Here is an 18312-nt window from a genome sequence, read left to right on the forward strand (position 1 = left end):
GATGAATAGCAATTCTTTGCTTTGTGTACATACACCAAGTGAAAGGCATAATGTGAGAGGGGTAAAAAGTAGACTCCCCTTTTTACATATTTTTTCAGTCTGTCTTGCCACATGACATCTTTTTTCTTTTTCATGACTAAGTATTTTTTGTTTAGTTTTTATTTTCTTCTGAAGGTTCATTTGTTCCATTCTGTGATATAAATATATTTTAAGTTCAAGATAAAAGTGGGTGGGTCCAAAAAGTTGAGAAATTGATGGACAAAATGCTACAAAAAAATAACACAACTTTTACTAGCTGAACAAAAATATCTGTGGTAAGGAAGATAATTTCACTCAACCACTTCGCAAGAAACGAATCATGCATACACTTCACCACCAGCCATCAGGTTTTATCATCCTTGTTAGAAATTATAAAAACCCTTCAGTAACTTTGACTTTGTTTTAAAATGCATTTATCTTAAAATTATTATTTATTACTTATGTAACTGGTATTTTCTTTGGTCAATTAATGCATTTTTCTAAAGGGAAAATTGGGTATTTGAGGTTGGGTAAAAAGGATTAAAAAATCCATAGAATTTTAAACTATTGCTTCTTCCCCCCCCCCCCCCAGAAGCAAAAGAAAACCCATAAATGAAGATAGTTGTTATTTTTACATTAGTTTGAATGACTGGCATGGGTTATCCCAGAACCTCTTCAATGCCTCCTTCACATCCTTGTTCCGTAGGCTGTAAATAAGGGGATTCAGCATTGGTATCACGAGGGTGTAGAACACTGAGGCCATTTTATCCGTATCTAAAGAGTGATTGGTCCTTGGTTGCAAATACATGAAGAGGAGGGTCCCATAGAAGATAGTGACAACCATCATGTGAGAAGCGCAAGTGGAAAAGGCTTTTTGTCGCCCCTCTGAGGAGCGTATCCTCAAGATGGCAAGGATGATGTTAAAGTAGGATATTAAAACAACAATCATAGAGAAAATCAAATTAATTCCTGAAAAGGTAAACACAGCAGTTTCTGGAATATAGGTATCAGAACACGACAATTCTAACAAAGGGATATTATCACAGTAAAAGTGGTTGATTATGTTGGAAGAGCAATAAGACATAGAGAACACACAGGAGGAGACAGTCAGTGCTGTGGTCAGACTGAAGAAGTATGCAAGGGACGCCAGCAATAGGCAGATCTGTGGAGACACTATCACCAGGTAGAGCAGGGGACTACAAATAGCCACGTAGCGATCATAGGCCATTGCAGCCAGCATTAAAATCTCAGCAGCAGTAAAACCTATGAATCCACCCATTTGCACTGCACATCCGTAGTAGGATATGCTTTTCTTTGAAACCAAGAAATTAACCAGCATTTTAGGGGCAATGACAGTAGAGTTGCCAAGGTTGATGATCGCCAAGTGCCGGAGGAAAAAGTACATGGGGGTCTGAAGTCGAGAGTCCACGCTGGTGAGGGTGATGATGCTCAGGTTCCCAGCCAAGGTCAGCCCATAGATGACCAGAAAAACAAAAAAGAGTGGAATTTGGAGCTCCGGATATTGTGAGATGCCCATGAGAATGAATTCTGTCACCTGCGAGAGATTCCCTGGGGCCATTGATTTCGTTGCTTTTGTCAATTAATGAGGAAAATGAAAAAAGATTAATAGACAACCAACTTGTCTCTGTTCAGTGCCATATTGTTAAATGTTTCATGCAAAATTAGTTGATTTTTATTGTTCTTTATTACTTTTGAATTATTTTTAAAATGTATTTTTATTAACTTTATTGGAGTGACATCGGTAAATTGGATTATATATTTTGAGTGTACAATTCTATGATATACCTGTGTATGTTGATCAGTTTATTTTTGTTCAGATCTTAAAATTAAAAAATGCCATCTCCAGAGACCAATTTCAGGATCTTAGAACTGTTTGAATAAGCTGCTAATTTATTTTTAGTCACTCCTGAATATAGTTTGTATTGGATGAATACACACAGTTTATATTATTATATTTATTAATATGTATATGTATTTATTAATTATATTAACATTTACAATTGCATGAATACATATGTACATATATATGTATATATATTGTAGATATATGCATGTATATATTTACTTATATATACATGCCTCTGAGAGTGAGTGTGTCTGTGTTTCCAATGATAAACAGTTACCTGTAAGAAACACATGAGCCAGAAGGACTTCCAGTTATTTTTATCCTTAGCTGCCATAGGCCTTCCTTCAGCCTATATCTTGTCATCATCATCCTTGGGAATTTCAATGGGATTTTCCTTATCAATTTCCATCACACTGCTCTGTTTCAGCTCCCCATAGATCACACCTCAAAACTGTTCCTTAGTATCATTCAGAAACTGTGTCCTCTTAACTTAATCATATTTTCTTTTACCAAATAAGCCAGTCTTGTCCTATCAATCTAACTTCTAATTGTTCAGATTTTTTATTGATTTTCTACAGAGAGGAAGGGAGAGGGATAGAAAGTTAGAAGCATCGATGAGAGAGAAACATCGATCAGCTGCCTCCTGCTCACCCCCCACAGGAGATGTTCCCACAACCAAGGTACATGCCCTTGACTGGAATTGAACCTGGGATCTTTCAGTCCACAGGCCGACGCTATATCCACTGAGCCAAAAATGGTTTAGGCTGTTTTGATTTTTTTAAGCTATTACTTATAGTTTTGATTTGTTAAAGCTTGATCATTGTTTTAATTGGGTAGAGAAGTAAACGGGTAACAGTGCTAATGTTATTTATCATGTGCATACTCTGTGCCCAGAGCTGTGCAAGGCATTTTGAAAGAGTTCATCTCATTATTCTGCAGGAGAGTCCTAAAAAATAGATGTAATTATTTCAATGTGTGACAGAACAATGAAGTTTAATGGGATTAAGTGAATCAAAGATAGTTTGTATAAGATATTGGTTAATGGTATGGTTTTATGGTTTCTTTTATATGTTTTGTTTGCTTAGTTGATATGTTAGTTGGCTGGTTTCTTGTTAATTCACTAATTACTAGCTTTGATTTTTTTCAAGTATTGCTATTTATGTTTTGTGTGAATTAAATGAGAATATGCATATGTATAGGTTAGTTGGCACAGCTTCTGGTAACGATGAATGCAAAATAATTGGTACCAGTTGTTTATATTATCAGTATGTTTTGAAATAATCTGGTTTATTATTTTGGCTCTTGTAACCCATTCAACCTAACTGAAGTCTTTATAGTTAACATAGAAATAGCAAGTGAATTATAATTCTGCATATTTCAGAAACTGGGATATAGGATATGCAGCTACATATTTAATAAACATATCAGGCTGTGCTCTCACACAACTTGATCTTTTAAAACAGTGGTGTTTATTTGTTTTCATTTAAAGATGCTTAGTTCCATATATCAGATATATGTTTAATGAGCTAATCTGATGGTATTGCACTTCATCAAAAAAGAACTGCATAAATAAGCTTTTGATAGAAAACATTGTGTTCAGGAAAACATGCAATACTCATTGATCAAAATATTCCATTTTTTGCTACACATCAAGCAACTCTGTGCATGTTTTCCTCTGAGATAATATACTCAATAAATTCATCCCTAACAAGAACAAAATGCAGAATCAACAATAGCAATTATTGACTATCTACCATGAATTGTACAAGTAGCTTTTGAAAAGGAGAGTACATTATTATATCCTTATCTACTATGTATTTCCTCTTCAACTGCAGTGTAACTGAAGGCAAAGCTAGAGTTGCTTTTTATTTCAGTTAGTATATGTCACTGAAATAAAGTTTCTGTAGAACTGCCTCAGTTTTTCTTGTTTCTTCAGAACTTTGTCTCATGTAGCATTGTTTTAAAAAAAGAACAATTTTATTTTTCTTACCAATAATTTTTCTAATTTGTTTTTGAATATAAATAGTTTATAGGTCTACCAAGTTAATACATTCTCAGCAAATACAAATTTTAAAATATACATAGTTTTAATCATTTTATCTTATATTTTTTTATAAGACATGATAGTACAGATTAATTTTAATTAGCTTCTGATATGATTTCAAAACTATGTTTCATTGAGATTACTCTACTCTATGTTTAATTGAGATTACATATTCTAACTGTAGAGTATGTCTTAAATTTATTTAGAAATAGGTTGTGTTAGGAACAAACACTGCATCCTGATAGGAGTTCTCAGTGTTCCATCAGCAACTAATTGTTGACATCAGGGAATTTTTTCATCCTAAGGTTCATCACCCTGAGCAATGCCAAAAGAAGGAAGGGGAGAACAAGTTGGTTTTTTTTGATAGTAAGTAATTTTGTAGGTCTCTCTTGAAGACATAGATCTTATATGACATAGACACTTGGGAAGTTTTCTATCTGGTGTAGAGTACCCTCTAAAACATTCATCAATTCTGCCAGTTCTAAAAAACATTCTTTTTTATATTAAGGTGAAATATACTCCCTGTAATGACTATTCATTATTCTGTCTAAATGCTAAAGCAGTCCAATTTACCAGTGGAGATGCTGGACACTATTTTTTAAGTCATACCACCATCACTTCCACTTAGCAATCAGTGGCAAGTGGAGAAAAGATAACAGAGCAGATAACATTTTGGTCCTGGGATCTGATTTGAATTACTCAGCTTCCAAGATACTTGGTCCAACATCCAGGATTAGTAATGACTATTTGCTTTAACCTACCTGTACACAAAGATCTGCTGAGACGTCCTCCTAAATTGCTCTAGGAAGCATGTTAAAGAGTTTTAATCCCTGAACACCTTCATACTGAAATACATTTGTATGTAGTCCCATTCCTCAAACATGACAACCAGAATTCCCAAAGCTCTAATTCCCCCCTGGAAAGACAAATTAAGTGCTCATTAATCTAGTCTCCATCCAAAAATTTCACTCAAAGAATGAGAATTGTCTAGATAGCTTAGGGACTCTCTTAGATAATCATATTGAATAACAATCACATGCACTGATTCCATTCTTTGTTTTAAATTGCACCCCTATATTTGGGAAGTGTTGTTGGCCCTTGAGGTGGAGGAAATCTAATGAAAGCACCAGATTCCGGCCCCAATGTTCAATTTTATTTTATTTTAAATATATTTTATTGATTTTTTACAGAGAGGAAGGGAGAGAGATAGAGAGCCAGAAACGTCGATGAGAGAGAAACATCGACCAGCTGCCTCTTGCACACACACACACACACACACATACACACACACACCGAGGATGTGCCTGCAGCCAATGCACATGCCCCTGACCGGAATCGGACCTGGGACCCCTCAGTCCGCAGACCGATGCTCCACCACTGAGCCAAACCGGTTTCGGCCCCAATATTCAATTTTAATGTCAATGCTTTGGAGTAGATTAAAGACAGCATCTCTATTCTTACATCAAGAACAAGACCTTGGGCTCAGCCAATGTGACTCAGTGGATGAGCATAGACCTATGAATGGGGAGGTCACAGTTCAATTCCTAGTTGGGCCATATACCTGGGTTGTGGCCCAGTGTGGGGCATGCAGGAGGCAGCCAATCAATGATTCTCTCTCATCATTGATGTTTCTATTTCTCTCTCACTTTCCCTTCCTCTCTGAAATCAATAAAATAAAAAAAATAATAAGAACAAGGCCTAGTGTATTTGTCATAAATATTAGGTGATATACAACATAAATTCAAAATGTGAATGGTTGTAAGAAGATTGAATATATTTTTATTTAAATTATATTAGTTAGATATATAATTTAGTTATGTGATTTTAAAGATTTTTGTTTCCTGTGTCTTAATCTACTTTTAATATAACTTTAACTTTAATAAAGAAGCAGTGATACCTTACATATCACGCTCTAGAATATTCTGTACTTTAAGGCAGGACACAACTGTGCTTTTATATCCTGGTATGGCTAAGAAGGTTACTTCACGTTTTAAGCTCCAAAATTCATGAAGAAACAGACAAATTGTGAACAATAAGGAGATTTTTTTAACAACTTCAAGTTATCAGTATAATGAATTTAAATCCTTGAGGTTCTTTTCAGATTCCAAATAGTCCCATGAAGATTATGTGGTAGCTTCCTCTATCATGACCATTGGCTATTGCCTTTCATGTGAGCAAAGACACAGTCAGATTGTACTGTGCTCAATCCTAATAAAGAGGTAATTAACCATCACTCCAACACATAAGATGGCTGCCCCCATGTGGTCAAAGATGACCAACAGGGGAAGGCAGTTGGGAGGGACCAGGCCTGCAAGGGTGGGCAGTTTGGGGTGACCAGGCCTGCAGGGGAGGGAAGTTGGAGGTGACTGGGCTGGCAGAGGAAGATAGTTGGGGGCCTTGGGGGAGAGAAAGCTGGCAAGGGGGGCAGTTGAGGGCAAGCAGGATGGCAGCCAGAGTGGTTAGGGGCAATCAGGCAGACAGGCAGGTGAGCAGGTAGAAGTCAGCAGCCCCAGATTGCAAGAGGGATGTTTCCACTACCTGTAGTCGGACATCACCTGAGGGGTCCCAGATTGGAGAGAGTGCAGGTCATACTAAAGGTCACCCCCCTACCACCCCTGGGCATGAATTTTGTGCACTGGACCACTAGTTAACAATATTTTCATTTCCTCATTGGCTCTGCCAACTTTATTTATTTAGCATTCCTATAATATTATAAAGATTTTTAAAAACTCTTTTATACTTTCTACTGGTATTGATGCTTAATTTCACAACACAATCTCTCATTTGAGTCATATTATTATTGCACAAGAATTATTTTTCATTTTTTATTTCTTTTTTTTAATAAATATATTTTATTGAGTTTTTACAGAGAATGAGAAAGAGGGATAGAGAGTTAGAAACATCGATGAGGGGATGGGTGAGGGCACTGGGCCCCGGGCCGCGTGGGCCTGACTTATGTGACAAGTTAGCTGGTCCCATGGGAGCGGTGGGGTCGTAGCCAAAGAGAGTGTCTTTCCCACTACTATTATAGCTGCTGGTGACCTTGTGCCAGTGAATTTCTGGGTCTTGCTTGCCTGGTCTGTAATAGGTGGATGAGAATGCCTGCCTCAGGGAACGATTGTGAGGATTAAATGAGCTACTACGGTAGGGGAGAAAGAGAGAGCATGAAAGAGAGAGGATGTCTCTCTCAGATTGGCACCTGGCGGTGAAACTGGCTGACCAACCACTTGCCCCAAAGTCTATTCTTCGGTTGCCAGAGACAGAACTGGGAGAATACTCACTAGGGGGGCTATAGTATTTCATTTCTGAAGCAGCTTATTGCTGGCAAACTCCAGGAGTCCGTTCCAGACCCTGAGCTGATTGATCTAATCTACTGTGGCTGGAAGCTAAAAGATGACCAGACCCTTGACTTCTATGGCATTCAACCTGGGTCCACAATCCATGTTCTTCGCAAGTCTTGGCCAAAGCCTGATCAGAAACCAGAACCTGTGGAAAAAGTGGCTGCCCTGCGGGAGTTCCGGGTGCTGCACACTGCCTTGCAAAGTAGCTCTTCCTACAGGGAGGCGGTCTTTAAGATGCTCAGCAATAAGGAATCTCTGGATCAGATCATTATGGCCACCCCAGGCCTCAGCAGTGACCCCATTGCTCTTGGGGTTCTCCAGGACAAAGACCTTTTCTCTGTCTTTGCTGATCCCAACATGCTTGATACGTTGGTACCTGCTCACCCAGCCCTAGTCAATGCCATTGTCCTGGTTCTGCACTCGGTGGCAGGCAACACGCTGCTACCGGGGGCAGACTCCTCTTCCTGGAGCACACCCTCCAGCTCTTACTGGGACATGCCAGGTGGTTTCCTGTTTGAGGGGCTTTCTGATGATGAGGACGACTTTCACCCAAGAGCCAGGTCCATGCCCTTTAGCAGCGCACCCAGCTCCCGCCCAGCTTCCTTGGGGTACAGTGGAGCTGCTGGACCCTGACCCATCACCCAGAGTAAGCTGGCCACTGCCCTGGCCCTGGCCAGCACTCCAGAGAGCAGCTCTCACACGCCAACTCCTGCCACCTAGGGCCATTCCTCCGGGACCTCACCAATGTCCTCTGGTGTCCAGTCAGGGACGCCCATCAGCAATGATCTCTTCAGCCAAGCCCTACAGCATGCCCTGCAGGCCTCTGGGCAGCCCAACCTTCAGAGTCAGTGGCAGCCCCAGCTGCAGCATCTGCGTGACATGGGCATTCAGGATGATGAGCTGAGCCTGCGGGCCCTACAGGCCGCTGGGGGGGACATCCAAGCAGCTCTGGAGCTCATCTTTGCCGGAGGAGCCCCATAAACTCCTCCTTAACCCCAACAAACTACTAAGGTGGCTGCCCATGGGAGGCATTCCTGGAGGTGCCCCATCTGTCTTCTCCTTAATACACCTGATGGTTGACCTTTAAAAAAAAAAAAAGAAAAGAAAAGAAACATCCATAAGAGAGAAACATTGATCAGCTGCCTCTTGCACAACCCTACTGGGGATGTGCCCGCAACCAAGGTACATGCCCTTGACCGGAATCGAACCTGGGACCTTTCAGTCCTCAGGCTGACGCTCTATCCACTGAGCCAAACCAGTTTCGGCAATTTTTTATTTCTTAATTAGGCTATTCAATAAACTTATGCTGGTCAAGGTCAAGCAGACAAAACTAAACATCATCAGTGAATCACAAGATTTCACTTTTCAAAATATTTGTAAGAAACCCACACACTTGTCTACATGTACACACACATAAATATGCAGAAAATTTACAGAAGAAATACCACATTTTTATTATTTATATCATACAACAGTTTTATCTTATAAGATTCATTATTTTAAAGCAATATATAATTAAATATAAGCTTATTTTTCATTGATTAAACCTCTCTCATTCCATTCCTTCCACCCATCCAGAGAAAACAACTACTAATATTAGCTATTTCAACTTTTTTCCTATTTTCCAAGTGCTTTTATTTCGTTTTATTGTGGTAAAGACACTTAACAGGAGATATAACCTCTTAACAAATGTTTAAGTGTACAATACAGTGATACTAACTATAGGCACAGTGTTGCATATTATGTCTCTAGAATGTAACCATCTTTCATAGCTAAAATTTTATACCTATTGAATAACAATAACCATTTCCCCTTCCCCTAGTCCCTGACAACTACCATTCTACTCTCTGCTTTTATGTGTTTAACTATTTTATATACCTCATGTAGATAATATTATGTAGTATTTGTCCTTCTGTGACTAGCTTATTTCACTTAGTATTCTTATTCTTTTTAAAAAATAAAATGCATTTACTCTAATGTTTGTGTTATATCAATCAGTATAAGGACCTATCTACTATATACATATGCCAGTAAGAATGTATTAAGAATCAAGTTGAAAATAACTTTTTTACATGTAAAAATATCAGAGGTAGAGGGTTGACTATGATCTTTATTTTAAAATATCCAGAAAAACACAAATACATTAATAAACTAAAAAAAATATTAATCACATATCTTTTTATATTGAGGCACAGAACATCACTCTCAACTTTTTTAGTTTTAACTGTAAAAACACTTTTTTTTCTTAATCCCATTTTTCCCAAACACTCTTTTCATTGCTTCTTTCACATCTTTGTTCCTCAAACTGTAGATGATAAATTCAGCATGGGAATCACAATGGTGTAAAATGTTGACACTATCATGTCATGGTCCAAAGCATAGCTGGAACTCGGTCTCACATACATGAAGAGGATGGTTCCGTGATAAATTGACACTCCAGTTAGGTGAGAGCCACATGTAGAGAAGACTTTTCTCCTCCCTTCAGCAGAATGCATCTTCAGAATGGCCAACAGGATAAAACCATAGGAGAACAGGACAATCAGGATGGTGACGATCTCAATAGAGCCCACAAAGTAGAAGAGTAGAAGCTGGTTTGTGTGTGTGTCAGAACAAGAAATGGCAAGGAGAGGAGGGATGTCACAAAAGACATGTCTAATTTCGTTGGGTGCACAGAAGGACAGGCTAAAGGTGGCCGCTGTGTGTATGGAAGCATGCAAAATGCCACCAACATAGGAAGCAATGATGAGTGACACATAGACCCTGGGTGGCATGCTGACAGAATACAGGAGAGGGTTATAGATTGCTACATAGCGGTCATATGCCATTGCAGCTAAGAGGAAGCATTCGGTGGTCCCAAAAGTAACAGCGAGAAACATCTGAGTTGCACATCCAAGGAATGAAATGACTTTATTCTTTGATAGGAAATTTACTAACATATTTGGTATAATTACTGAGGAAAAGCAGGCATCCACAGATGACAACACACTCAGAAAATAGTACATGGGGTTGTGGAGTCTGGAATAGTCAATGACCAACACAAGTAACCCTAAATTTCCCATCAGAGTAAACAGGTAGATTGCTAGAAACAGGAAGAATAAGATAATTTGCAATTCAAGATTGTCTGTGAAACCCTTCAATACAAACATAGTAACGTCAGTGGCATTCTTCATGTTGAAACCTCATGGAAAAAACTTAAAAGATATTTGTAAAATTACAATTCATTTACTACAAAAAGGATAAAAAGAATTCTGACTCAATATTGTGAAATAGGGGGACATGAGCTGCATCCCATATTTATTTTTGGCAATATAAAAGTTCCCAGGTGCAGGTCACAGACAGGGACATGACAGTGGGTCAAGTGTCCATTGCCACTCCCTGTAAAATCAAATGAAAATGATTGGTGTCAATTCACTAGGTGAATTCATGTCATTTATAAAACCATCAGGTTAACTCATTAATTTACAACTGCATTTTATTAGTTATTTTTCTATTCAATAACATTAAAACACCAAGTTATTGGTAAAAAATAATTTTCTTTTAACATAGACTCACATGAGATAGTGTATCAGTGCATGTAGCATTGGAATAGAATTTCAGCATTCTAGACCTTTCAGAAATGGTATAAAATGATTTCTATATCTACTCATCTGTAGACTGAGAGCATTAATATTTATTCTACAATATTAGAATGAATATTAAAAGACAAAATGTGTCAATAAAGTTGAATCTTGACAATTCTGTTCAATGGAGTGTGTACTGAATCAGGTTGGTTCTACAGAGTAGCCGTGAACATTTTATGAGCTAATCTCTAAATTTTTCTAACACTATTAGATCTTCTTGGGTGTATCTATAAGAACAAATTAAGATTTTTTTAAAGGATGATGGGCCACAATTGAGTTAAACCAAATTAAAAAATAAAATACAAACTTTGATTAATATGATGAAATCTATTTTTTTTAAATGTGAACAAGATTCACAAGAAAAAGATCAGCTTCACTTCAATTCTTGACATCAGTTCAATGACATACCTGTTCAAGACAAATAACATAAAATTTAGACCTGAAAGTATGTGTTTATTGCCCAGGTTCATGATTAAATGCCATGTGTGAGATTTGAATTTTCCTTCACACTTTAGTCTTTTTAAAAATAGTAATATGTTTGAATGACCAACCAGACATAATAGCATATAGCCACGCAGACTAATCAAATATATTAAGCAATAAATATATAAAGCAATTTCCTTTAAATAGGTCAAATTTTTGGTTACAAATTTAAGATGACTATATAATTGAACTTTTTTTAATCAGATGTATTTATTTTTAAAACATTAGCAAATATTGAGTTAAAAAAATTATTGCAACTAATCATTTAAAAATATATGTGACCAGAGCCTTAAGCCAGGTATTTCATTCTTTAGCTACATTTAAATTTTGTTTTGTGATTACTAATACATAATGAAACATTATTCTATCATAGTTATGATTTTTTCCCTCTACACATAGAACTCACCATGATTCCATTTGCTACCTTACTGTGGGCTTAATTTACTCAGGTCAGATAGTGAAAGACTATAACGTTAAACAACTCAGCAAAACTTTAATTGAATCAGTTATTTCTACTAGAAGCCAAAATAAAATTTATACTGGGTAAAGCTGAGTCAATATTGAAATAACTCAGACATAACAAAAATGTCTACGATTCTTGAAGAACTTAATAATACTCCATCAGATTTTAAAATCAATGCAAAACCAGTTCTAGAAATGCTGTTTTAATAGAAGTTACAAAATTTAAAAATATCTTTGCCTCAACATGGAAACACCAAGTTGGCAAAGGAAGAGAAAAATAATAACAGCCATGCATTGAGCACATGCAGCGAATTAAACTTTTATCCACATTGCTTTATTTTCCCTTTCCAGCGACTCTCCATAGCTAATAAGAACCAGAGCCAATATTCAATCCTAGGTCTCCTTCAGAATGCATGCACTTTTCACAATTCTACAGTCCCCCATAATACCTTAGTCTCATTCTGTAACTGATCTCCCCACTTACCACTCCCACCGAAATAAAACATGGTTCTTCATATTTATTTAGAGAAAGTTCAAGCATTAAGATTAGAGAAACATTATGAAATAACATGAGCTTGAAGTGGCTTCTATATCACAAAATATAGCAAAATAAAGGATAATTGATTGTTTCCTCATTAGAGCAAAATAGTTGATTTGGCCAAAAGTTTTCTTGCTTTCTACTGATGAATTTTCTGTGTGTCCTTGTTTAATCTGATCTTTCTTCTTCAATGAGAAAAATAAAAACATACACTTGATTTGGAAAAAAATCTTACTTAAGACTACAAACCTAAAATCAATAGTTTATAATTTCTTTGTTATATTTATTTACCTATCTGATAGACAGCAACTAAAGAGTTTAATACTGGGGACTTTGTAATATTTGATCTTACCATTTTAGGTCCCACATCATAAAATATTTTGTAAATACTGGCATTTTCTCTTCTTACCTGTGTAATAAGAAAAGCAGGTTTGAGTACACTATAAGTATGATTCATTTAGATTATTTATATCTGCTTTCTCAACTGTTGAAAAATATAAGAGTTGCCCCAAGGGGAACATATCCCAATTATCTTCTGGTTTAAAATAGCAACATGATGATTTACTCAATAACAAAAAGTAGATGGTTGTGGAATAATTTACTACATGTTGATATTTCTTAAATAATTAGTCCTCAGTCCTCTGATTATACTGATATAATTTACAAATGATTATTTGTATTTTCCTGATAATAGCGATGTTAGGTGTTTTTGGCATCTATATTTATTGTACTTGTTTTTATGCTTTAATTAAATTTATTGGGGTGACATTGGCTAACGAGATTATATAGGCTTCAAGTGTACAATTCTATGATACATGATACATTGTGTGCTTACCACCCAAAGTCAAAGCATCTTCTGTCTCCATATATTTGGCCCACTTTACCATTTACTACGTCCCCCCTTTCCTCTGGTAACCATAATATTATTGTCTCTGTCTATGAGTTTTAGCTTTGTATTCCACATGAGTGAAACCATAGGTTCTTAGATTTTTCTGGCTACCTATTTTGCTTAACATGATATTCTCAAGTTCCATCCACATTGACACAAAGGGAAATACCTCATTTTTTATGGCTAAGAAGTATTCCATTGTATATATGCAGCACTTCTTCTGTTTTACCCTTACCTGAGGATATGTTCGCTGATTTTAGAGAGAGATGGAGAGAAGAAGGGGGAAAGAGATTTGAGAGAGAAACATCTATAGGGTGTTTCTATTCACGACCCAACCTAGGATGAAAGCTGCAGTGCAGATATGTGCCCTGTCTGGTAATCAATCCCCCAATCTTTTGGTATATGAGATGATGCTCCAACCAACAGAGCCACCTGGCCATGGCTATATCACATCTTCTTTTGCCAAGCATCTACTAAAAGACACTTTGGTTGTTTTCATGTCTTGGCCACCGTGAATAGTGCTAGTACATTGAACACAGAGGTCCATATGGCTTTGCAAATAAATGTTTTCAAATGTTTTTGGTAGATACCCAGAAGATGGGTTACTGGGTCAAATAGTAACTCAATTCTTAATTTTTTGAGGAACCTCTATCCTGTTGTCCATACCAGTTTACAATCCCACTGGCAGTGAATGAGGATGTATGGCAACTTGAAAGCACAGTTAAGGAAAGAGAAAGAAAAGAGAGATGAGAAAAAAATTTGAAATGAAGGAAGTTAACAGTTTGAGAGAAACTGAGAAAAATCAAAATGCCCAAAACATTCATACCATTATAAAATGACATGTATCAAAAATTTTAAACATTCCTAATAATAAGATAATCAATTAGAAGATAAGACATTTAAAGAACATTTCAATTATTGAGGGCTTATTAAGTTTATTAGAAATTTTGCAACAAAATAAGGATTTGATTCATTCTTTAATTTTTTAAAAAAATATATATTTTATTGTTTTTTTTACAGAGAGGAAGAGAGAAGATAGAGAGTTAGAAACATTGAAGAGAGAGGAACATCAATCAGCTGCCTCCTTCACACTCCCTACTGGGGATGTGCCTGCAACCAAGGTACATGCCCTTGACAGGAATCAGACCTGGGACCTTTCAAGTCTGCAGGCTGACGCTCCTTCCACTGAACCAAATTGGTCAGGGCCATCCTATAATTTTTAATGAAGAAAAAATATATTCAGGAAAGTACTTGTATGAAGTATACATCTTGATAAATTTCCATAATCTGACCATAATCCTATAAATAAAACTAAAACTAACAAGTAAAATAGTGACAGTATCCAGATGCCTCCCTTAAACTTTTTTTCTAGTCATATCTCCCCTACTAAGGAAATTTCTATTTTGAAGCAAAAATTAATTTATGTAATATCTAGGTTTTGAAGTTAGGGTTAAGTTTTTATATACATTAATAAGTTAATAAAACCCCACTACATATAGCTGCCAGTTATATGAATGTTGTCAAACTCATAGAATTGTATAATTATAATCAAGTTATATAACATTTTCATCATTCTAAAAAGCCCAATTATACCACTATGTAGTCTATTTGTCAACCACAGATGTGTTCTCCATTTTTAGAATTTTGCATTTTTCAGAAAGTGATATCAGTGGAATCACATTGTCTGTCACCTTTTGAATTTGCCTCCTTCCCATGGGCACAAGATACTTGAGATTCATCCATGTACTTGAATATATCAATGGCATTATTCCTATTAAATTGCTGAGCAGTATTTTATTTTATGGATGCAACACAGTTAATTATTTGTTCTATCTTTGATGGACATTTGGATTGCTTTCAGTTTGGAAATATGGTGAATATAGGCACTATAAAAATCAGAACCCAAATCTTTGCATTCATCTATGTTTTCATTTTTCTTGGGTAAATGGCAGAATCAGATAATGAAGTCATATGGTAAGTGTAGTAGTATGTTTCACTTCATAAGAAACTGTGAGATTGTTTGCTAAAGTGGCTGCACCATCTGCAATCCTACCTGGAAAGAATGGAAGTTCCAGTTGCTCTGTATCCTCAATAAATCACTTTATATTATCAGTTAACTATTATACTTTTAACTTCACTCATTCTAATAGGCATATAGGATCATGTTGTTTTTAAGTTGTATTTCTTTCCCTAACAAAGGATACTACTTAGCATTTTTTTTTTCATGGACTTAGTAACCATCTGTGTATCTTCTATGGTGAAATATTTGTTCAAGTTTATGCCCATTTAGTATTGTTATATTTTGTTTTAGGGTTCTTTATATAATCTAGAAACATATTCTCTACTGGATAGCTCTTTAGCAAATATTTTGTACAAGTCTGTGTTGTTGTTGTTTTTATTCATAAAGATGGGCTTGGGCTCAGGTGTGGCAAGAGCCCAAACTCCCAGCCAAATAACTGACTACCCTAATTATCCTGTCTTTTGTCATTTTTGAGTTTAAGTATAAACTTCATAAAAGCTAATGTATAGTCTCTGTATTCTATGAGAAATTAAAGAATAGGTTTTGTATTCATGCTCTTGATAGAATGATAAAAAGGAGATAAATACATCCTCATTAATCAGCATAGAAATTAAACACATCTGTGGTCTTCAGGATGGAGAACAGTGTTTTGGATTGGAGTGTAAATCAATGATACCATGGAAAGTGATCTGGGAATATGTGAACTGTGATTTTGTGATTGATTGGGTAGTATATGCTTAAGGTAGTGAGGTGCAATTTATAAAGTTACTAATAATTTTGATCATTGGAACCTATCCAATTTGAGTAATATGAGATGGAAGTTGACATTATGCATTTTAAAGCAAAGATTAAGTGCATCAGTGACTGTATGTAAATATATATGTACTATATACCAATATTCATATGTCAATTCTGATCTCAAAATGTGCCTGTATTTGGTGAGTCTTTGTATAAATAATTAAATTAAAATGATGTCTTTAGTTTGGCCTATAATCCAATGACTGGTGTCCTTATAAGAAGAGGTGCCAGGACATAGAAATACTCAGAGAAGTGATGATGTGAAGACACACAGAGAAGATAACTATCAACAAATGAAGAGAAAAAGCCCCAGAAAAGATCAGTGCAGTCTTTAATTTGATCTAAGATTCCTAGGTTCTAGAACAGTGAAAAATAAATTTCTGATGGTTAAGTCACAAGTCTGTGGTGCTTTGCTATGGCAACCCTGACAACTAATACAATTACTGTCAGCATATATTTATAAATGTGTGTGTGTTTATCTGAGAATTAAGTAGGAAGCAAATGGATGACATTTTTCCTGCATGTGTGGAAACACTACAGGTGGAGGTGTGACTATGTTCTTTATATAAAAAGGTCTAGACTAAAACAAAAATAAATTATTATTTTGATATTGAGACAATCAACATATCTTAATTTGTTTCCATTTAATGACTTGTGTCAACACATACTGTATTCATACACCCATTTGTCCCAAACACTCTTTTCATTGCCTCTTTCACATCTTTGTTCCTCAAACTGTAGATGATGGGATTCAGCATGGGAATCACAATGGTGTAAAATGTTGACACTATCATGTCATGGTCCAAAGCATAGCTGGAACTCGGTCTCACATACATGAAGAGGATGGTTCCGTGATAAATTGACACTCCAGTTAGGTGAGAGCCACATGTAGAGAAGACTTTTCTCCTCCCTTCAGCAGAATGCATCCTCAGAATGGCCAACAGGATAAAACCATAGGAGATCAGGACGATCAGGATGGTGACGATCTCAATAGAGCCCACAAAGTAGAAGAGTAGAAGCTGGTTTGTGTGTGTGTCAGAACAAGAAATGGCAAGGAGAGGAGGGATGTCACAAAAGACATGTCTAATTTCGTTGGATGCACAGAAGGACAGGCTAAAGGTGGCCGCTGTGTGTATGGAAGCATGCAAAATGCCACCAACATAGGAAGCAATGATGAGTGACACATAGACCCTGGGTGACATGCTGACAGAATACAGGAGAGGGTTATAGATTGCTACATAGCGGTCATATGCCATTGCAGCCAAGAGGAAGCATTCTGTGGTCCCAAAGGTAACAAAGAGAAACATTTGTGCTACACAGCCGAGATAGGAAATGGCTTTATTTTCTTTCAGGAAATTGACCAACATCTTTGGGGTGACAACTGAAGAATAACAAGCATCCAAGAAGGATAATACACTAATAAAATAGTACATGGGGTTGTGGAGCCGAGAATCCCTAGTAACCAAGAAAACCATTCCCAAATTTCCTATGAGAGTAAAAAGATAGATTTCTAGAAATAGTAAAAACAAAAAGACTTGTACCTCAAAATTATTTGTGAAGCCCATCAATATAAACATAGTGACTTCGGTCATATTTTTCATCTGAATGCTATGTAAATCTAAGTCTGATGTCAAGTTTGCCATTTCTATTTTTATTCATAGTTTTTAAAGCAACATTTTTTTTTTGAAAACAGAATCCACCCTATTATATTCTCTTACTTATTTCTTAGAAGGACATATTGAAATCCCTTGGAGGGACTAGGCAGTGATGAACGAGCTGGAGCTAATGGACGTATTATCCTGTTAAATTAAAGAATTTTTATTAGATGGTTGGCTAAATGTGTCATGTTAAAAATTGCATCAATTTATGTGGTTTAATTTTCCATCTATTTTCTGTTCAATTTGCCATTTAGTTTTATATCTCATCATTTTAAATCTACAAATAAGAATAAATATTGAAATTTTAGTACAAATTTATAATAGAAAGTATACATCTGAATACTAATTCTAGATTTTCTACAGTGTGTATGAAATGCCCTTCATTAATGTTTACAATTGTTAAAATGAAAGCAACCACACATATCACAGGATTGTATAAAAGTAAGAATTGTACTTAAATGAGAAAAACAATGTAAAAGATAATTGTGTTCAAATTGTTCCCAGATGACTAGAAAATGGGCTAGGTTAGACTTACCTTTCAGCTTGTTGTATGGTGTAACCCTTTCTAACCAAA

The 18312-nt window shown here is 36.1% G+C and overlaps 2 protein-coding genes and 1 pseudogene across 3 annotated transcripts; 1 reads left to right on the top strand and 2 right to left on the bottom strand.

Moving 5' to 3' along the window:
- Nucleotides 1-649: 649 nt before the first annotated feature.
- LOC311627577 (uncharacterized protein) lies at nt 650-17723 on the bottom strand (the record flags this gene model as incomplete). The annotated part of the gene is made up of 4 exons (XM_084894079.1): nt 650-1608; nt 4691-4730; nt 12726-12782; nt 16749-17723. 4 exons carry the CDS (start codon nt 17721-17723, stop codon nt 650-652), a joined length of 2031 nt encoding a protein of 676 aa, XP_084750205.1.
- Nucleotides 6856-8366, top strand: LOC311628014 (ubiquitin-like protein 7; annotated as a pseudogene). Its single transcript has one exon. The product of its transcript is annotated as a ubiquitin-like protein 7 (transcript).
- On the bottom strand, nt 9571-10440 carry LOC311628080 (olfactory receptor 5T2-like; the record flags this gene model as incomplete). The annotated part of the gene is made up of 1 exon (XM_084894967.1): nt 9571-10440. The coding sequence occupies one exon, from the start codon at nt 10438-10440 to the stop codon at nt 9571-9573; it is 870 nt and encodes a 289-aa protein (XP_084751093.1).
- Nucleotides 17724-18312: the final 589 nt, after the last annotated feature.

This window comes from Pipistrellus hanaki (assembly GCF_964339955.1).
Source record: "Pipistrellus hanaki genome assembly, chromosome: 9".
Lineage (NCBI taxonomy): Eukaryota > Metazoa > Chordata > Mammalia > Chiroptera > Vespertilionidae > Pipistrellus > Pipistrellus hanaki.